The sequence below is a fragment of the Glycine soja genome, chromosome 4 (assembly GCF_004193775.1).
Source record: "Glycine soja cultivar W05 chromosome 4, ASM419377v2, whole genome shotgun sequence".
NCBI lineage: Eukaryota > Viridiplantae > Streptophyta > Magnoliopsida > Fabales > Fabaceae > Glycine > Glycine soja.
The window spans coordinates 50,958,264-50,980,177 of NC_041005.1; the positions used below are offsets into that span (position 1 = coordinate 50,958,264).

Here is a 21,914-nt window from a genome sequence, read left to right on the forward strand (position 1 = left end):
TAATTAGCATTTCTCCATGCATGTATATATAACTCAAATTGGCAGCATACATGCACATTAATTGATAGTTTCGTAATCAGAATTCAATAATCGTATAACAAGTTTTAGAGATACACTACCGAGCTTTAACAAATACGGCCGAAATCAGAAATGATAGAAGTTCATATAACTTAAGGCTTTGAGCAGAACTAATTTGACAAGACCAGCCATTAATCTATATTCTTTCTTTTAGATTTGGCTGTTTTAGGCTAGCTGCGCGTTGCATATGCGAATTGAATACCCTTTTAATCTCGTTAAATCCATTGTCCATGCATGTTTCCCATACCTTCTAGTGCCAAATGTTGTTGCTGTAAGAGAAAGAGAAAGAGAACAATTAAAATACACTTAGTTACATTAGATGGTTCATAAATTTTCCCGTGAGGATTATAGTATAAATTTCTCTTTTTAACTAAAGCAAAAAAAAGAAAAATCCTTTTTGAATGGATGAAAACCAGTTGCTGAATGGTAAATTGGATTTGGGTGTCCTTCAAATATTTATCAATACCAAAATTGGTATTCATAAATGTTTCATAATAAATAAATATCCTAAACCTAATAACATAGATAAACTTAGGTTAAAAGCGACTAAAACTTTAATAATAGAATTATGTTTTCTTTAACCCTAGCAAGCTAGTATCATATATATATCACATCTCTCACTTTCCTATTCTTTTAGTTTTATTTCTTTCATTATCATCACACTTGTTTCATGGTCATGGCTCACCTAGGTAGATGAGAGATTTGACTTATTTTTATATCCCATGACGACAATAAAATTTATGGCAATTATTTAAAACTCCGTCACTAAACCCATTGGCTTGTACACGTGAGAATTATTATTCTTAATATAATATAATATGCTGCATATATATATGTGTGTGTGTACGTACTAATTAAGTTCAACAATATTTTTCTGTTAAAATAAAAAAGTTCAGCCATATTCGTTCCCAGCTATCTCAATTAATAAAACCTGCAATTGTATATGGAACAGCTGAATACGCTGCAGCAAATAAGAATTGAATGTTTGTTTGATTTTCCTTTAGAAAGCTTGAAATAGATGTTAAATCCAATGATACTAGATTCATGGTTTGAGTTGAACGTGTTTTGAAATGTGTGTCAACTAAATATCAAACACACACTTGGGCATTTGTGACTATGATAACAAATGCATCACTGTACGAGCTAGTATATGTGTTGTATCAACTATGTGTGGAACAAGAAGGATATCGATCCAAATTAGAAACATGAATGGTAGAAGTTGGGGACACACATTAATGTATATATATATATACACAAATAGATTGCCACGTACCAGAAGGAAATTGAGTTCCTTATTTTGCTCCTCCAAAATCTTGTCCTGAGCAGTATTATCAAAGGAATTAAACAAGAGTCAGTATTCTTTTTTTTATCATATATATCAAAAACTTTTACTCCAAAAGACATCATCATTATTATTATTTACATTATAGAATAATCAAATGAGAATTATAATTGACTATTGTAAAAAAAAAAATAGGAATCATAAGTAACAACCAATAACTTTATGGTTATAAATACATATCATGTTTTATATTTAAACACTAATTAACTGTTAATCTTTATCGTTAATAATATATACACACACAGTGGAAAAAAGAGCCACGTACATTTCTCTTGAACATCCTGTGCACTTCCATCTGTGGCACAAACAAGAAATTAAGGTCTGAGGTTAAACTCTTGTTTAAGTTTTGCTAACCCAATAATAAAGCTATATATGATGATAAGTATATTAAAAATAATTGCCTTTTTCTCACGGACTCCACTGAGGCCATTTTCAAGGGCATCCTCTAGAGCCATCAGTTCCTTGTAATTCAGTGACGTGATGTCCTCTCCTTTCAAGTGCCTGTAACGTATACACTTGACTTGATCAGAAAAATAAGAGATCATGCTGTTGGATATATATATATATATAACAACAACAACGCCTTATCCCACTAGATGGGGTCGGCTACATGGATCAACTTCCGCCATAATGTTCTATCAAGTACCATACTTATATATATATATATATATATAGCTAGAACAAGGTGCATCAATGTTTATATTTACATATATACCTGAGCTCAATTTGCATGCTGTCATTCTCTTTCTTGATTCTATCAATTTCATTGCTGAGGTTCTGCAGCGAGTTCAACAACATTATTATTGTTGTAAATCCGAACATACATTCTGTGTGCTCACCCCCCAAAAAAAGACAAAAATAGACGAGAAAGCAAAAATTTTCATATAAATTAACATTATATTTGTACTAGATCTGGCTCTATAGTCTATAGGTTAAAGCTGGTTCCAATGTCAGGGAAGAAAAGTGTAGTCAAGGGAGAAAATTCATCACATCTTTGTTGCTCACTCCTACGCCATTCAGCTTTTTGAAACATTTGCAAAGAAAAGTGGATATTGTTTTATAGTCAGATCCGTTCATATATAGGCATATACTGCTGCTCTTGCCTTTCTTTGTCAATAAGATGTTATGATAATAATACATATATAATATGTGTAAGTCATAACACTCAGATATATATAGAGAGGGAGTAGAGTACATGTTTCAAATGTAGATCTACTCATAGAAACATCGGTTCTTGAGCCTGAACATATTTTTAGCAAGGCAAATCAAGCAAAACTACTAGATATGCTTTTAGTTTTTCATTTTTTTTTCTTTACAAAGATAAAAAAAAACCCTACCTCATGCTTAGCATCCCACAGGGTCTTCCCAGAGGCTCTTTGGTATCTGTCCAGGACGTCAATCAACCTTAACAAACAAAAGATCCAAAGAAAAATTAAAAGAAGTGATGAGTACTTTTGCAGATAGATAAGTGAAATAAAGCTATATATTTTCCTGCACTTGAACTCTTCTTGAGGAAACAAAGATAAAGGCAAAGAAGATGAAGATGAAGTAGTTTAAAAGAAGAACTCATTAATTAATAATATTACGTAGTGGAGGGGCTGATGTACTCATGCATCTTCCCAGAGACACCAAAGATGATAAGGGAAACTTGAGCATCACATAGAACACTAATTTCCTTTGCCTTCTTAAGGATCCCATTCTTCCTCTTTGAGTAGGTAACTTGCCTGTTGCTTGAGTTCTCAATCCTTTTGATCTCAATCTTACCCCTCCCCATATCTCTCAATGCAACCTTTCTCTCTTCTCCCCTTCTCCTTCTCTTTATTTTCTTTCTATCTTTTGTGTTTCTTAATTGCTTTGTTGAATGGAGAGGTGGAAAGATAAAGAGGTATATAGCAAGAAAGAAAAGTAATAGCGGAGCATTCCATTATGGGTTTGTGGATGAACAACTTTCTGAGTGGCACAGAAAGGAAGTGTTTGTTTAAGGGTTTGTGACAATTAAAGCCAATTCAACTATGCCTTTATTTCATGTTTATTGATTAATTTGCCTTTATCAGTTTTGAACACTTGTGATCCATTTTCTTAACCCTTGGTTTCTTTATGCATCTCTCTTTTGCTCATTTAATTAATTGGAACTGTTTCAGGGTTCTCTTTCCAAAGTATGTGGATTTTTAGGGTGTACTTAATTTATTATATACTTAAAACAAGGTTTTGGTGCAGGTTTGAGATGATATATATTGGTGTTCGATTAACTTGTATTGGTGTGTGTGTGATTGAATTAACTTTTTTAGGGTTTGAATGACGGGTAGTGGAAACTAGGTGTGGGGCGCTCAACCATCAAATCGAAAGGAAAGGATTATTATTCCCATTTGTGTGCAAGGAATAAAAGCTTTTTAGAGTAATGTGTAAAAGGGCATAGGAGAAAACAATTAAAATGTCGCGACCACAATGGAAAGGAGAAGTCTCAAGCTTATCCATCAAATTAATGGAAGACCAAAGATATATCATGAAGCGCAAGCACTATAGCTAGTAAATAATGGTGACTCCCTGGGTGGAACCTCTGATTTGAAAGGTGTGGTTGGTAGAAACTGCAACCCTCAAATCACTAGCTAGCTATGGCTGGAAGATTTGCATGACATGACAAACTCAAGACTCAAGAGGAAGAAGTTATGTTACTGCAGCTATATCTTGCATGCTAGCTGATACAAGGAATTGTATGTGCCTTCAAACAAATTAATTTTTAGTATTATAATATATATATATATATATATATATATATATATATATTATTTCCGGGAAATGGTTTTTGAACAAAATAGGACAACCAAAAAATTGTTTCATTAATTTTTAAATGTATGTATATGAAAAAAATACAAAAATAAGTAAGTGATAAATGAAGATAATTATAATGTTACATACATGATATGATGTTTTTTTAGTTTAAATAATAAAACTGTATTTAACCTCTCTATAACAAAGAAACCAAATCACACATATTCAGAGAAAGGGAAATTTAAAATGTAGTATTTATATCCAAAAAATTATTTCTCAATTCTATCAAATTATTAAATTGAATATAAATAATTATTTTACTGATGAAACAACCAATAGTGATTTCTATGTAAAAAAAAGGTGATTTCGATAGATTAATCGATGATCTAAATCTAATATTTTGCTTACCTTACAGAGTTAGAAGTAGCAAATATTTCTTATGTACGTATTTTTTTTAGATTGAAAAATATTTCTAAAAAACACAAAATATTAAATAATAGTGAAATTATGTGTCATAAGAAGAAATTATAATAAGATCATATCTTTATTTTAAAGATGGAATCTGAGAGGTTTTTTTAAGGAAATTAAAACTCAAATTTATAATATAACTATTAATATAAAATTAGTGTTAACAGGAGCAACCGAAATTCCAAAATTAGAGTAAATACACACAAACACAAGATTATCGAGGTTGAGCAAGTATGTTTATACATCCTTGTGAGGAAGAGTGATAGTTGCGGTTGTTTCTACTATCCGTATTAACAAATAGGGTTACATCAATAAAATACAATACAAATTTACTATATCAGTCATGTATTGTGATGTGTCCTCACCCCTAATCCATGTCGTATAACTCTAACATTTGTATGCTTATAGAATATGATTCATAAGTAAATATTATGATGACTTAATTATACTTTTTATCTTCAATTTTTTTTATGAATTTCATTTCTAACAAATTAATTTAATGTATTTTACCTTTAACTTTTAAAAAATTTATAAATTTTAGCCATGCCAATTTACTCCTAACATGATTGTAATTTTAACCCCAATTTTTTATTTGTTTGGTGAAATTTGCACCTAACTTTTTTATTTTTTTGTTGAATTTTACCCTTATCTTTTTTATTTTTTGGACAAATTTTATCCCAATTTTTTTTATTTATTAATAGATAAATGACACAGGATAAAATTCACAAGTTTCTTAAAAAATTAAAGATAAAATGAGTCAAATTAATTTGTTGAAAGTAAAATTTACCAAAAATTAAAAAATTGAGTGTAAAAAAATATAATTAAGCCTATTATGATAGACTTTTTTTCATGAGACATCATTCAAATAAAAAAATTAACACAAATTGTCAAGAATCTTAAATTGACTTTCACCTTCCTCATAGGTGTGCGTTCAAATCCCTCTAGCACCACTTTATCCTCCTTAAGGAGATTCCTTGGACCCTATGGACTAGTTGTGTAGTTATAATTGGATTGAATTACTTATAATTCGAGCATGTGGAGTAATCCTATAGGTAAATCTTTGCTGGTAACCCTAACATGTCATTTGTTAAGGTGACAAAATGATTAGATATCAACCAATTTGACATAAACTCATTGCTAAAATGTGGGAATTGAGATTTCAATTCTAATTATATATGAATTAAAACTAAGTGTTTTTCAATGGACTTAGTCCATAAAATCTGATACAAATTAAGTTTTCATGTCTATTCCATCTTATTATTTAGTAATGAAGGTTGAATTTAGGCAATTTGAAAAGAAAAAAAAAAACTTTTTTGCCTCAACTAGTTATAGCTTGTGACTTACATCAAGTTTGCAATCAATCTCATCACTTGAGAAAATGTAGGGCGCTCAAGCTTCAAATTTGAGCACGAATTAAAGTCAAGCATTTTTATCCCCCATCTAATAGTGGTTCAATCCGGACTAGCCTGCAAAATGACATTGACAAGGCATTTAGTATATGCAAGTATTGCATCAGATCTCGGGATTTTAGTAAATTCAATATTATAATTAAGACATTCAGAAGGCTTAAAATATTATACAGACGTGTTTCATTAATTTGGTAAACCACGTGGAGCATTATTTAGGAAATATAAAAAACACTATTGTAACCGTTTTTTTTAAAAAAAAATGCTTCTAAGCTCTAATTTGAATTTAGTCAAATCTTGACTAAATTCAATATCAATATGAAAAACACACCCTTAAGCATTTATTTATATAATAAAAGCGTATTTTAATAAGATGGTGATCCCCATGCAAAAAATGTTTAATTCAATATCAATATTATCTAACAGGTGGTGCAGGCCAGGAGTCTTTGCTTGTTGCGGTGCAGTGACCAGTCTACGTGTGGAGGCCAATCAAACACATGACAAAGTGATTTTGAAGAGATGTTAGGACAAAACTGCAACTAGGCTTCAGCCAATGCCAATCTATGTACTTAATTTAATACATATGGCCCTTTTTTCTCTCCACTTCTTCAAGTTCAGCTAACCATTCCAAGCCAACTTCAGAAAGCTGTTCTTGCTAGGAAGCTCATAAGGTTTTGATTTAACATCATCTAATCTATAGTATCTATATATGCAGGCTAGGAGCCCAGGCATTGTACTCAAAGTTCGTTGCCTACTATAGTTCAACCTCCATAATATGACCTTAGGATAAAGGAAATGTTCCCTGCTTCATTTTTTGCTTGCTAAAATTTCAACATCTCATAGCTGCATTTCATCGTTTACGATGATATGGGGTCATCCTTTCCTATGTTCATTTATTGATAGGCCTGGAATGGTAAAAACTGGAAACATAGGCAGACCCTAAAAGGGATCGAATTGAAGTAGAGACTAGAGAGATTCTAGTTATACCCAAATAAACATCTTAGCCCCTTGGAACCACTTTCACCATTCACACTTTTAGAGCCTTTAGAGGTACATATTTTTGAATTGTTTCCAAATGAAATTATTTGTCAGAAGCTATTCATCCTTATTTGCTAGAATTTGTTTTTCATCATTTTTTTTAATGCGAACTAAGGTGCTTGATATTGTGAATTTGAATCTAAGAAATAATTGTTGAAAGTGTAGTTGAACTTGAAGTAGCCATCGAATGAGGAATCAGCACCGATCGAAGAGAGTGGTTGCGTGGTCTTTACTCGACTGCAAGCATGTAATGTGATCCCACTTCTGAGATGCTTCGTGATAACTAGACTAAAAAAAGAATGAAATGAAAATTTTCACTTAAAATTAAATGAATCAAATAGAACATAAAAAATGAACAGAAACAGTTAATCCATTACTGAAATAAAATTGCTTCTACAATGGATACTTCATGAAATAAAAAATATATAATTGTTAAATAAAAGACTAATTTTTTAAATAAAATTAATTAACCTTTTTTTTTGGGTTCCTTCCATTAATAAAATTAATTATGTTAGAAAGAGACTGTAATTTTAAGTAAAATTCAAATTAAAAGTGTATAGTTGTAACCAAATAAAAAATATTTTGAAGTTTGAACTGTGATTACGTTTATTAATTAGCACATACATGTGGAGAAGAAAATGTATTGTATTCTTATCTTAATTCACTAGGTTTGGGGCAAAACCAAGGTATATCCAGAGAGCATTCATCTGCAGTTCACAACAGCATATTGGCAGATCCTGTCATGCTATGCTGTGTATACCCATGAGGCACTCTTAGAATATCTTCTTATCACTCAAAACCAATTTGAAATGCTCAAGTCTATTAGCTTTCTAAGATGTCTCTCCATTTCTTCTCTGCTATTCTCCCACTCTTGTTTTTCTATGACAGTCGTTGGATCCTCTTTTTCACTCTGCAAATAAGATTGCGTTTCAGAGGTGTAATTGTAATGTCAAGATAAATAACAAATGATTCAGGAAAGAAATAGTCACCGCATGTATTATCTTTTGAAGGAGCAAATCACTCCTTCTATCTCTTGTTCTCCCTCCAGGAGCTGTTACCTACAGAAGGCACATTGATGATTAGTGTAAATGTTAACATTACAGACGACAATTATCCATATTAATTAATAACGCCTGCCTTACAAAGATAAGCCGGGATGGGGTGGGAGGAGAGAAGAAAAAAAAAAATTCCCCTGTTTATGAGAAAACCCTACTTAAGCACCCGTAAGCTACAAGTGCTAGAGCCATGCAAGGCAAATTCAATCAGGGTAACGAGTTCTAGTTCCAACTTCTAACACATCAGCTAGAATTATCCAGTTTTGGTTGGATTCTTTTGTTTTCTTTAGACAGTAAAATGCAAAGCAAGGTCATTTCCAGAAACAATTAATACAGCCATCAGTTTTCAGAGACATTCTTTTAACAGAGATGGAAACTTTATAATAGCAAAAATTCTACATTGCATACACCAAAAATAATGTATAGCCTATAAAATTAGAAATACCATCGGGAATTATCATGCTTATTTGTAGTGTATGAGAATCATATAGCTATCAATATACCCAACACACAAAGTCGCATGTAAAAGCATAATATCCATCTCAAGTCTCAACTCTCAACTAACAACTAGAAGTATGCAGAGGTGGAAAAAAACAAGATTTCTGAGCTCACATCAGGAGTTTGGGACCTAAGATCTAAGATAGGCTTTACTATCATTTTAAAATTAAGACTTAGAGCCTAACTCAACCCCTCAAAATCTTCTTGTAAGGTAACACCTGCTTAAACTTAATAAGGATTACATTGGTTATGTTTCTAGTTGTGGGATTCACGTCTATATATAAAAAAGAACCATTCACTTAGAACTTGTCATAAATCCAATAAATTAAACCAGAGCTTTTTGTTTCTTCTAAACATCATGTAAGGGTATTTTCCAGGATTTTAACTAAGATTCTAGATCTATATGCTAGAACATTAAGTTTGAGCAAAGGTGCACTTCCATGAATACAATGTCTAGCATTAACAAAGAAGTTGTTAAACAGTAAAGGTAATCCAAATTCAAGGCTGAGAAAAATGACTATGGAAGACAAGTAGTTGCAACAACCAGCAGAAAATATTCCAAAAGCAACTAGACTGAGAATTGACAAACAATTTTTTTACCAAAACTTTGGCTCTCGTAATTGACTTGGTTTTGGAATCGATAACATAAATCTCTTCAAAATCTAGCACAAACTCAGGATCACCCTTCCTCCTATTTTTGTAGTGTTTTGTCAAGTACACCTGTAACCGAAACAAGTCTGATGAGGGAGCCATTTTAGCAAAGACCAAGAGCATCATTTCAGTAACTATGTTAATTTTTTTTCAAATGCTTGGACTTATTGCTACAAATTTATAATGAAATTTCCTCTACTACAATACCTATAAGGAAAGATGCAAGAAACAACTACCATCTTCAAGGAGAAGGGGAAAAAAAAAATCCCCACGTAGTCAAAGCCAGAGCAGAAATTTCAGTTTGTAGCAGGTATTTATGCATAACAGTAGGAATATATTCTCCAAAAAAGCACAAAGACGAATAGAACGATATTGACCAGCCTCATTAGTTCATATCTTTTTCAATCGTCTAATTTTCGTAAAACCTTGCCTTTAAACACACGCTCCAACTAAAATGAAGCAAGGAAGTTATATATATATAACTAGCAATATGGAACTTCATCTCCCAAATTAAAAATGACAAGTCAAGCATACCCGTTGTAGTTATTCAATACAAATATGTACAAATTGAGTTTCATCCCTTCTTGCCGTATAAGCCCACTAAATCACTCCCTTCAATCATATAATCTTATTCTTATGCATTGTCCTAATTCCTAAAGCACTACAAAGAAACCAACATATAATTCCAAAAACTAGTTATTGATTTCCATTTTTTCATTGAGTAATATTCGTGAACAGTTTTTTTTTTTTTTGGTTATGCATTCATGTATAAATATTCTTTTAATATAAATATTTTTTTAATAATACTAATTAAATTTGTTACGTGTAGCTAATCATGGATAAGTGGATGAATACTATCGATATAAGTTATGTGATTGGACCAAGATATAATGTCATCCTTCTTTCTTTCTCTTCAATAAAGCATTGCGTTTTTTCTTCTTAAAAGTCAACTAGAGAGATAGTTTTGTTCTTCGCATGATATGTATTGGTCATGTGTATGACAATCATTTTGTTCGGGTATAACAATGATAACAATGTTTGTTAATTTTTTTTATTATAACATGTGTTATCAACATTTGAATGTGTACTTGTTACTATAACATGAATTTCTAAGAGATAGTTGTCCCATGTCCTATGGGTAGATGAAAATTACTAGTTTTCTTGTGTCACCTCTCCGCAAAAATAAATAAAAATTCTTTGTCGCCTGTCTTTAATGAACATGTAATCAAAGAATTTAATTTCGTAGTAACCACTATACCTTCAATCTCAAGTGCATGCCTTCCAAATTTCTCCACCTTCCTCCCATCATAGACCAACTTCAACTCAGGACATTCATGAAAATAATTATTATTTACGTAAATTAAAATGACAAATACTTATTTAAATAAGTTTTAATTAAACAAATAATTACCTCTCTTGTCCACACTTTTGATGCCACATGATAAGCATAATTCGTCGTCGCACTGATGTATCTTGGGGCCTACTTGAAAAATCCTGTGAGTCACCACCTACATCCTTCGTAACTAGATCCTGAGGCTGCTCATGAGGTTCATTAGCAACATTATCCATATTCTTATCATTTTCTGCAACAGTTACAAATGCTCATTGTTTACATGCCGATGTTGTCGGCCTTCCATGCCGAGGGCCTTCTTCTTCATCACCATTAACCTATTTACCTAAAGTTTTTTTCTAAAACTCTGCCTAAAGTCCAACGCAATCTTCTAATTCTAATCATAATCTAAAAATTTAAACAATAATAACATTTAATCGTTCAAATAATAGTTGAGTTTCATATTTCATAACAAAAATATTTCATTATGTTACTAAAAAACTAACTAAAAAAGTAATTAATAAATATTCTAAAATCCCACTGTATTATTAAATGTAGTATATTTTAACAAATATAATAAATAAAATTTAAATTAACTTTAAATGATTAATGTAGCAAACTAAAATATATCATCAAAATCAAATTACAATTTTATTTTAAATATTTTCTAAAACTTTTATATATTTATAAATGAATGAAGAAAATCATTTTTATATTTTTTTATACTTCAGATCACTATTTATACAAATATTTAATAGTATTAATGTAATAATATTTATACAAATATATTAATAAAAAAACAATTTTCTTATTCAATAAACGAAGTCCAAAAAAATAAAAACCCATCGTCGATGACACAACATTACTCACGACGATGGAGGAGAGGAGACTCGCAAGGGAGGAGAAGAGACTCACGGAAGAGAAACCATGTATGTGGAGGAGCCATAGATTCAAAACACACCACGAGAGGATGAGAGCTTAGCAAAGAAGAGGAACAAACGAGTGCACTTGAATGGTGTATTTTTGCTTTTAAGTAAAGGGCAAAATTGGTATTTCATTTATTTGGCTTGGGTGTACAAGAAAATAGTATGGATGAATATCCCTCATAATAAGGGTAATGATAGGTGCACCACTTGTATACCCAACATTTTTTGTTAATTCTAAAATTATTCTATGGTTGCTCCATATGATTTGTACGGATGAACTTGATCCGTAAGTATAATTTAAACATACGGATCAACTTGATCTGTATGAAATCCGTAAGATTCATATGAATCAAATTGATCCGTACGACTCATACGGATTAACTTGAGTGAAAGACATTTTCACTCTTTCACTTAAAATGTTAAGTGCACCTAGGATCACCCCTAATAATTTGTTAGGTGAAATTGGTCCAAAAGAATAAAGAAGGCCTTAATGAATTGACCCCTTTAACAATTATCCCCAACACTCTAACACCAATTTCATTCCCTTTTTCTCATTTTATTCATGGACAAGCCGCATGTGATGTATGTAATCGCCAGTCGCCACTAGATCTCACCGAAAGCAGACACTCTGCACAGTTCATAACAGTTAATTAGTATAAAGGTATCCAAAAAAGTAGTACCGGTTTTACTTTGACCCGACCCGTAGAGAATAACCCGACCCAGCTCCCTTTTCCCTCCCTGTTTTTTTTTCTCGGAAAAGAGCGAGCAGGAAAATTTTTACGACCAAAATCGAATTGCAGTTAAAACCCCAACAGACACACTCCATCTATTCGATTTTCTTTAATTTTCGTGAATGAATTAATTTTGGAATCCCGCGCAATCTGTCGGAAGCAAGCAAGCAAGCAATTCCTTTTGTTTTGTTATGTTTCTTCTCTCTCGCGCGCCCTAATTCTCGAATCTCTGTATCGGTGTTCCGATGGCGGAGGAGAAGAGGGCGCCGTCGTCGTTCGTGAAGAAAGGCGACCGGCAAATGTTCACGGTGGAGCTCTGGCCAGGTGAGACCACCATAGTTTCGTGGAAGAAGCTGTTGAAGGACGCTAACAAGCACAACGGATCCACTTCGGCGCCACAACACGTCGCAATCGCTCCGGTGAGACTTTTCTTCCATCTCACTCTGTTTCTCTAATTTCCGAGAGCATTGTTAATTCGCTTCCACGTGTGAAGTCTTTTCAGCTTTCGCTGCTGTTGGAGTTTTCGCTTCGGTGCTTTACATTGTGGTCCGCTGTTGTTTTTGGATCGAATTTTGGGTTTGATAGGGGTTTTGTGCCAAACTGGAATTGTTGTTCTTCCAAGCTATCAATCCTATCTGACTTTGAATTCCTTATTTTCAATGGTGTTGTATATGCCTTTTTAACCTAATATATGTTCCTATTTCGGGGTTATTAGATGTAAATTGGTATAATTAGAGTACTAAAATGTGAAATAGGATTACAGGAGCAATTGTTCTGTAACGTGATTCCTGTTGTTTGAGGTAAACCAGTTTCCGAGATGTGTTACTGAACTTTATTTCATTAGTTTAAGCAATTAAACCAGTCGATACTATTATTTGCAGGATTTCTCTCTTATTTAACAAGCATCTGTTTGTTTATCATACTTCAGGTGTTGTTCTTTAGTGCATATTTACATAATGCTAGGAATTTTATGAAATCAGTTTTACATGTCTGTTATAGATACGACTGGCCTACCATGATCTAGTAGAGTCTTTAATATTTGAGAATTATGTAAGGTGTAGTAGTTAGTGGACGTGTACATGGGTTTTCTTTTTTGGTACTAAGTTCTCTTTATTTGAATTTACTCTCATAATTCTTAAACATGTGGTATACATAATTGATTTTTTTTCTTCTGTAACATAATTATACTAGTCAAGGTAACCAAGACTTGAATGCTCTAGGCTTTTGATACTAAGTCCTCTCATTTCATGCTCATTCACCCTCCTCCCCCCCTCAAATTTATTTTGAAATTATGTGTTGTCTTATGCTTCACTATTTTCACAAGCCTCTGCCCATTTTTTTTAGGGTCAACCTGTGGAGGTTGAAGAAACAGATCCTTCTCAGCCAAACCGTTTCAGTGCTGTAATAGAGAAGATTGAGCGCCTTTACACGGTATTTGTATATTGCTTGCTAAGATTGTTACTATATGCTCTGCATCAGCAGCATGAATTAGTTATTTGAACCATTGATTAGTATTATAGATGTGTGTTAAGCATTATTTTGTAGCTTCTGTATTGTGAATAAATGAGACCCTGAATCATTTTCAGGGTAAGGACAGTAGTGATGATGAGGATCTGCTTGATGTTCCTGATGATGATCAGTATGATACTGAAGACTCTTTTATAGATGATGCTGAACTGGTTGGTATCTTTGGATTTTTTTTGGTTTATTTATCACTCTCATGACCTTTTATTGCCAAGACAGGAATAGTACTGTTCTGTATGATGGGCCTTTTGTTTTTATATTTCTTTCTTATGCTCTTAAACTTTTCATTATGCAGGATGAATATTTTGAGGTTGATAATTCTGCAATCAAACATGATGGGTTCTTTGTAAATAGGGGGAAATTGGAACGCATGTAAGTTTTTCTGTTTTAAAAAATCTACTTTGAATATTACATTTTGTTCTTTTCAAACCACACATGTTTAAAGCAAATCATAGAAAGGTTTCTTTGAAACTTATTTTATTTGTTGATCCCTTTTCATTTCTGAGGTTGGTCTCTTGTTATCATTTTATTGTATTTGCTGTTAAATAACATCTTTTTAGCTGGCTCAAATTATTCATCAGTTATAACTTTTTTGCTTTTTTGGTATCTATCAACATGCTTGTCTTTCTTTGGTAATCTAGTGTTGTAAGTTCTTTATTTGTGTTCCTAATGATGTTAACATTATCTTTTGGCTTATTCGTAAACATTCTTTCCTTTGACACTTGACTACAAATTTGTAGTGATTTAATGAATATATTTTGTTTAAGATTGGAGAAAATGAATTGAGTCTTAAAAATTATGAATTATTCTTGCTGATTATTGTTTCTTTCTATATTACCAGAAATGAACCTCCTGTACTACCTAATCAGCAACCAAAGAAAAGGCGCAGAAAAGATATATTGAAGAATGCTGGTGAAAACAATGATGGTCATGGATCAAATAAAAATGTAAAAGTTGGCAGGCCAGCATCTGCCAAAACAGCTTCACTACAGGCAAAGAATATGTTAAATTTATCTGAGAATTTGGTTGCACCTGGTGACCATATTGAAGACTTGAAACTTCCAAATCAATCGGATGTCTCTGGAATTATTTCGAAAAAGAAAACTGCTGATACTAAACCAATATTGAACCCTTCTGTCTCTTTGAAAACATCAAGTGATGATGCTCCTGCTGTAACAGATGCAAAAGATGTTGACAAGCAGAAGATAGGAGCTTTTCAATCTAAGAACATTAGTGATAAATATATAGATGGAAGTGGATCGTTTGATGCATCTCATCATAAATACAATGAAAAAAGTGCATATGCTCATTCCAAATCCCAACCTGGAAGACCCTCAAGTAATATTGATGATATCAATTGGACAAAAGAAAAAAATGGTATGCGTGAACTGCCAGATCTTAACTTGTCTGAGGGAAAGTCTGCTACCCAAGCAACAGTAAGTTTTTATTCTTTTGCTTTTGTGTCTCCCTTTTTTAATTTTGATTTGATAAATAATTTGAAGAAACCAGCGATACCATAAAAAGAGGTGCTCTGCACTGCAGTGCTTTCTTCAATTCTCTTTTACTATTAAACAAAAGGGTTATTCCTTTGGGTCTCAAGTGGCTCATGATAATTTCAACCATCAATGACTTCCTTCCAAATGATCATTTTCTTAGTAGAACCACTTTCCATTGCAACTAAGAGATCAAGTCCTACACTGAAACTAAGGGATTACAAGACCCGTGTTTGGAATACCTATGAAAAATGGATTATTTCAATAAATCAATTTGTTTATAATCAATTGTTGTTATAATTAATTATATGAAATTACTTGTGTTTGATCATGTTAGGTGAAAAGTGATTTTAAGATAATCTATTTTGTTTGGATTGTCTATAAGAATCGGTTTTTATAGTAAAATTAAGAGTATGAAGTTATTTGTATTAGTTGGTTTTGTATTTAAAATAATCAATTGTTGGGGATAAAATGGGAAAAATGAAAGTTAAGCAAAAATAAGCTGATAGTTTTCAATCACACGCTTTGAAGCCTTTTTTACCATAGAAAAAAGCCTTATTTTTATGTCACTTTGATTATTTTACCAAACATACCAGCTTTTTCAAGAAAATCTTTTATTCTTGGAATTTTTTTTTTCTCCCAAATATAATCTAATCCAAACATGCCTGTGTGCCAGATGAAATGAGAGCTGAATTCCCCAATAATGAGCCAATTAATAAGGCAAAAGAATAAGCACTGCTGAATCCCTTTTCTTTTGCATGAAGATGCTATGTAGATGTTAAGCAATGGGCACAAGTTCTTAGTTGTGTATCATTATTGCTTCAACCCAGTCCTTGGCTAGTTCTCTTGGTTTTCATGAAGCATGATTTTTCATTTGAAACGACATTCACCTAATTTTAAGTATGCCAGCATACATTGGGTGTGGTGTGTTATATTTATAAGGAATTTAAGTGATGAAGTAAACTATCCTTTTAACCAGCACTTTGTGAATTATACATTTTTGTTTCAATTACTGTGACAGTGATGGTGAAAGTTGTGCATATGGATTTTGGAATTCTATGCACAGCATGAAACTATATATGTTCTATTAGTTCTTATCTTGTTCATGAGTTCATTTGAATGTTATGCAGAAGTCTGAAAACATGCACAAGAAAGAGGGTTCTAGTGTTAGGCCAAAAACTTCAATGCTTGAAAAGGCTCTTCGTGAGTTGGAAAAAATGGTTGCAGAATGTAAGATTGAATATTTATGTTCACATTTATCATGGATATGAATTGTGAAATGTTTGTTTCGAATGCTAAAATTTTCTTTTCTTTACCTTTGTTCCTTTTGAATAATGTTACAGCTAGGCCACCAGCAGTGGATAACCAAGAGGCTGATGCTACATCCCAGGCAGTCAAAAGGAGGTTGCCTAGAGAAATAAAGCTAAAGCTTGCTAAAGTTGCTAGACTAGCGGTACTGGATGATGCTACTTTCTTGGTTTTATGCTTCTGAACATATATACTATTTTATACTGTTTACTCAAGGGCTTTGAACATTGTAATATTAACTATATGTTCTCATTGCATCAGGCAACGCACGGGAAAGTATCAAAAGAGTTAATTAACCGTCTTATGAGTATTCTTGGGCATCTGATTCAGCTAAGAACATTAAAGGTTTGGCAGCCTGTTAAATATAAACAGACAACCCTTTAGTGTTAGTTGTTACAGTTTCCAACTTTAATCTCTCCCTTCGCTTCTTTTAGCTAACATATATAGTTGAAACTTGAAACCCAAAAGTTATGTGGAGTAGAGACTTAAGTATGCTTGTTTTTTTCTCAAGTTCCCTGTCCACTGTTTCTGTGCTTTTGTACTTTTTTTGGGTTGATTTAATTATTAGTATATCATTTAAGAATAATGATAAAAATATGGTTTGAGTGCAATGTTGACCTAACCATTTGCATGTTTAGTTAAGATTGTAGATTTGAGAGACTAATTAATTTCTGTGATTTTCCAAGAAAAATGCTTCAATTTTCCTTTCCTATTTCCTCTCTGTTTGAGCGCCTTAATGTGATGTGACTATGAAGATATGGCTATATCATCTGTTAATAAATAATTACTTTGCCAATTCTTATTTCAATTAAAACTGTCTTCACGAGGAATACAAATTTCACCTCTAATTTTTCTTGGATATTTTGATCTCATAGTATCTTGACATTATCTGTAACTGTTATTCATTGTTTTCATTCAGTGTAGTTTAGGTTTACTAGGTTCTCTTAATTCCTGAAACTACTTATCTACTCATTCAATGTTTTTTTTTACTGCAGAGAAACTTAAAAATAATGATCAATATGGGTCTGTCAGCAAAGCAGGAGGAGGATAATAGGTTTCAACAGATAAAGAAGGAAGTTGTTGATTTGATTAAGATGCAGGCCCCAACTCTGGAATCCAAGGTTTATTGTAGTTTCCCTTGCTATTGCATTCTTTATCAAATATTGGTAAACTGGCTTAAATGTGTTGTATTTTCACTCATGTTCAATTCTTATGAGTTCACAATGTCTCCAATATGTAGCTTGAGATTCTTTTAATTGTTTGTTGTTGTGTCTGTCAACATCATGTGATATGTTCTTTGGTGTTCTTATGTTTTGCATGTCCTCCATCATTGTAGCCTTGTTTCCTCCATCATAATCCATACTATGTCTCCTGTCATCCTTTCTATTGGTTACTCCTCTTAATAATGGATTCAATGTAATTTAGCTTTTGCTCTGCAAACTCTAGTTATGGCAAGCTTACTAATGGATCATTGGAAAGGGATTTGATTGTTTACTGTTATGATTGTGTTTTCTTTCTATATCTTATTATGTCTGCGCTGTATCTTGATATTCAATCATATTTTTGCTTAACTGATATTTTGTTCATTTAATTTTTGGACACATGGTGTTTTTTGGGCACTTCAGCAGCAGCTGAAAGGTGAAGCATCTGGTGATTTTCAAGAATTTGGTACTGATGGAAAACCAATAACTAAAAGGAAGTTTACTATGGATGCTGCATTGGAGGACAAGATTTGTGATCTCTACGATCTTTTTGTAGATGTATTGATTTGATCTATAGATATTTTTCTTGAAATTATTTTGTTTGTGATAAAGCTTTCTTATTGAATCCCTTTTGTGATTGCTGTAGGGGTTGGATGAAAATGCCGGTCCACAGATTAGAAAGTTGTATGCTGAGGTGGTTCATATTTTCTAAATCTTCCTCTCAATAATGGTTTTGCAGAGATACTGGATTGCTTGCATTGTGTTTTTCTGGCTGAGGACCAAAAACTCAATCAACTTGGTTTTTGAAATTCTTGACTTGTTTTCTCTAAGTTTGATTTGGTTTCTTAATGCCTTCTTATATAAGCTAAACTATTATATGTACAGATTATTTGCATATAAAGTAAAATAACAATCTGTTAATTATGAAATTTCCCCTTGTTCTATCCCTAGAAGTCAATGAATAAAGGATTTGCAATTTGTTTTGAGAATTTATTGGCATTAGGAAGTACTCATTCAGGGAACTTTACTTAACTGTCATTTTTAATTTTTTTCCAAGAAACAACTTTCTTCTTTCAGGAGCATTAGTGCTACTTAATAGTTAATATATGTGTATACTGAATGTATAGTTTTTGTTGTGTGACTTGGGTAAAGTTAATCTGTTTGCATTCTATGAACAAATATATTGATTTTTTAAACTTTCAACTTTGTTGTCTTTGTCTTCAGCTTGCACAGTTATGGCCCAGTGGTTACATGGACAACCATGGGATCAAACGTGGAATTTGCAGGGCGAAAGAGAGGCGCAGAGCACTATACAACAAACATAAGGTATGCCTTTTTGCAGTTACTAATGATTTTTTATATTAGTGATGCATTATTCAATCTCACCCTCTCTCTAAAGTAGAAGAACAAGCTTCCCTTGTTCTTAAAAGTTTAACTAAGGAAAGAGTTTCATGAATATTGTCTGTGCTCTAGACTGTAGTGTCCTAAATGGAATTGCAATATTGGAAACTAGATGTGCTTGGCGTGGTAGTTAAGGTCGCCAAGGTCATATATTTTACCAAAGATCTTATAGTGAAATGTGAATAGAAAAATGGATACTTGGATCATAAGGTCCTGTTTCTATCCCATGTTCGTTTTTATAAACATTTCAAAGTTCCCCAATTTTGAAGGTGTGTTTGGATGTTGGGAGGGGAAGATAACAAATCAAATAAAAAAGGGAAGGCGAGAGAATGATTTTTTTTCTAACCCTTTCTGGATGGAAGAGGGAGAAACTCATGTGCCTAACCAAAATCGAGCAACTGAACCCTATTGAAACCCCAAGCTAAAACATGCAGCTTTAAGATGAAGTTCTGGTTGTAAGCTGAACTCAGAGCTTCAAAACCCATGGCCATGCTATTTACCTTCATGGTTCTAATAGTGACACTACCATGCTTTTTTGCGATATCAGACAAATGTATATTGGCTGAACCTCTCCTATTGCTGTATTCCTTGCATACTTGAAGTGTTAGAAATAGGAATATTAAATGAATGTGTGGCCATGCAAGAAAAGACAGGGCACAAAATGATTGTATATGAGAAGATATTAGTGTGACACTTATTGAGAAAAAGATAAAAAATCAGTTAAGGTGATTTGGGCATGGGCAAAGAAAGCCATTGAAGGTACTGGTGAGGAGAGTAGATAGCAGGGTTTTTAGCTTTGTGAAAACTAAAAGGGGTAGTGAGAAGCTAAAAGGAACATTGGAGGAAATTATTATAAGGAATCTTACAATGAATAATATCCGTGAGAATTTGGTTTTTAATCAATGGTGCTATGTGATCCATGTAACTGATTTCACCTAGTAGGATAAGGCTATTGAAAAAAGCCGAATAAAAGTTAGTAATGAATATGATATATAGTGTTGTTTGCATTTGTCTATTTTGTCTATTAGAAGGACATATCCCTTTGCAAACAATAAAGCTGATGTTAATTCAAACAACTGAGGCTGTCTGGGATTCCAAAATTAGGTTGCTCCAAGGAGATGTTTCTTGTTCTCATGAAGCCTTCAAAATGTTGATTTCTTTGAGTCTTTTTTCAATGTTCATACTCTTTACTCTCCACAAAGCAACATAGCATGAAAAAGGAGTCAAATCGTCTTGGTATTTTTAATAGATTTTATTTAAAGATAATTTCTTTTTGCCCATAATATAGGGAAAAAATTGAATGAACCTAATTAACAGTGGAAGAAGAACATTTGATTCTTATGCCCAGATGATAACCAGGATTTGATATCTGATTGCACAATATTGATATTTTAGTTGATTTTTATTTCAGTTGTTTTACTTGTTTGTTTTTAGGATCAGGAGAAAATTAAGAGGAAAAAGTTGCTGGCACCTAAGCAACAGGAGAACGTTCGATTTGATACTAATACAATTACTTCACAGCAGAACCTACGAGAGAGATCAGCTCCAGAGTCTAGCAGTCATGCTTATACTTCAGGGAACAAGCAAGTTTCTAATACAAGCACCCCAAGTCCAATGAATGGTCTAAAACAAGAAAAAGCAAAGGGAAGTTCAAGCAGTTCCGTGGATGATGTCAGGGTTGCAGATGGTGTTTTGACAAAGAAGGTAAAGAGAAAACCAGAACTTGAGTTGGAAGGAGCACATTTAGGTCCTGAGAAAGTAGCTTCCTTGCAGGGAGAAGAAAGACCCAGGTCCCTAAAGCAGTCTACAGGGCCACTTCCCACCAAATCAAATCTTCAGCCAACATCTCTGCCTGATCTTGAACAGTCAAGCTAACGTAGTATCATGTAGGAGGTTTAGAGGTTTACGAAGCAGAATGTCTGTCTCATTTTTTCTTTTCATTTTTTTTCCTAATCCTCTTCTCTATCAAATAGTTTATTTATCATTTTTGTAATTAAATGTCCTTGCAATGTTCTTCGAAATATAGATATAGATTTAATGTTATTAGTGATGCACGGGCAAAGAGTGTTTACGCTTCTCTAAGGCAATTGTTCTTCTCTACTCCGCTTGCAATTTTTGATCAGTTAGTGTGTGTTTGAATACACGTTAAAACCATGTTTAACGTGGATCTTACGAATTCTTTCAGTCATGGTTGGTGCCCTAGGAATGTGTGCGATGGATGGCAAAACAGTGATGCAAACACACAAAAAAAGTTAAGAGTCCATTCGGGATAGTTGTTAGATTTTGGTTTTTAGTTTTGAAATGTAATTTTTAAAAGAAAATGTGTTTGATAAAATTGAAGTTCTAATATTTTTTGAAAATACTTGTGAGATTCTCTTTGACACTTTTTTTAACATTCTTTTTGTGATTGACTGAAATTTGTTAAAAATCATAATCATTAATTTTGATAGATTGAACTTAATGATTCTTTTTCTTGATTTAGATATGAGATATCAAAATCGATAATTTAAAAAAAAAAGTCAATCATAAAGAGAATGTTGTTAGCATTTTTCATGATTTTTAACTCAATTTTAAAACATTTTTACATTCATTTTTAAAATATAAAAAAAAGATTTCTAAATTTGGTTTAATTTAAAAAAAATATTTTTGTTATCATCATCACCATTATCAGTTCATCATTACCATTGATGTTGT

At 32.6% G+C, this 21,914-nt stretch overlaps 2 protein-coding genes across 3 annotated transcripts; one reads left to right on the forward strand and one right to left on the reverse strand.

Annotated features, from left to right (window-relative positions):
- LOC114410384 (floral homeotic protein PMADS 2-like) lies at window positions 1-3,314 on the reverse strand. The gene is made up of 7 exons (XM_028374314.1): window positions 3,007-3,314; window positions 2,758-2,824; window positions 2,136-2,197; window positions 1,822-1,921; window positions 1,686-1,715; window positions 1,352-1,396; window positions 1-347 (listed from the first exon to the last, which is right to left on the reverse strand). Exons 1-7 carry the CDS (start codon window positions 3,192-3,194, stop codon window positions 294-296), a joined length of 546 nt encoding a protein of 181 aa, XP_028230115.1. The 5' UTR covers window positions 3,195-3,314; the 3' UTR covers window positions 1-293.
- Window positions 3,315-12,180: 8,866 nt separating this feature from the next.
- Window positions 12,181-21,320, forward strand: LOC114410385 (ubinuclein-1-like). Of its 2 annotated transcripts, none has more exons than XM_028374316.1 (13): window positions 12,181-12,711; window positions 13,637-13,723; window positions 13,879-13,971; window positions 14,112-14,188; window positions 14,658-15,252; window positions 16,440-16,539; window positions 16,653-16,762; window positions 16,879-16,962; window positions 17,613-17,738; window positions 18,246-18,377; window positions 18,466-18,513; window positions 19,044-19,145; window positions 20,655-21,320. In XM_028374316.1, the coding sequence occupies exons 1-13, from the start codon at window positions 12,538-12,540 to the stop codon at window positions 21,093-21,095; spliced, it is 2,169 nt and encodes a 722-aa protein (XP_028230117.1). In that variant the 5' UTR covers window positions 12,181-12,537; the 3' UTR covers window positions 21,096-21,320. The 2 variants fall into 2 exon arrangements, with proteins under 2 accessions (XP_028230117.1, XP_028230116.1); XM_028374315.1 differs by having other exon boundaries at window positions 12,183-12,711; window positions 18,243-18,377.
- Window positions 21,321-21,914: the final 594 nt, after the last annotated feature.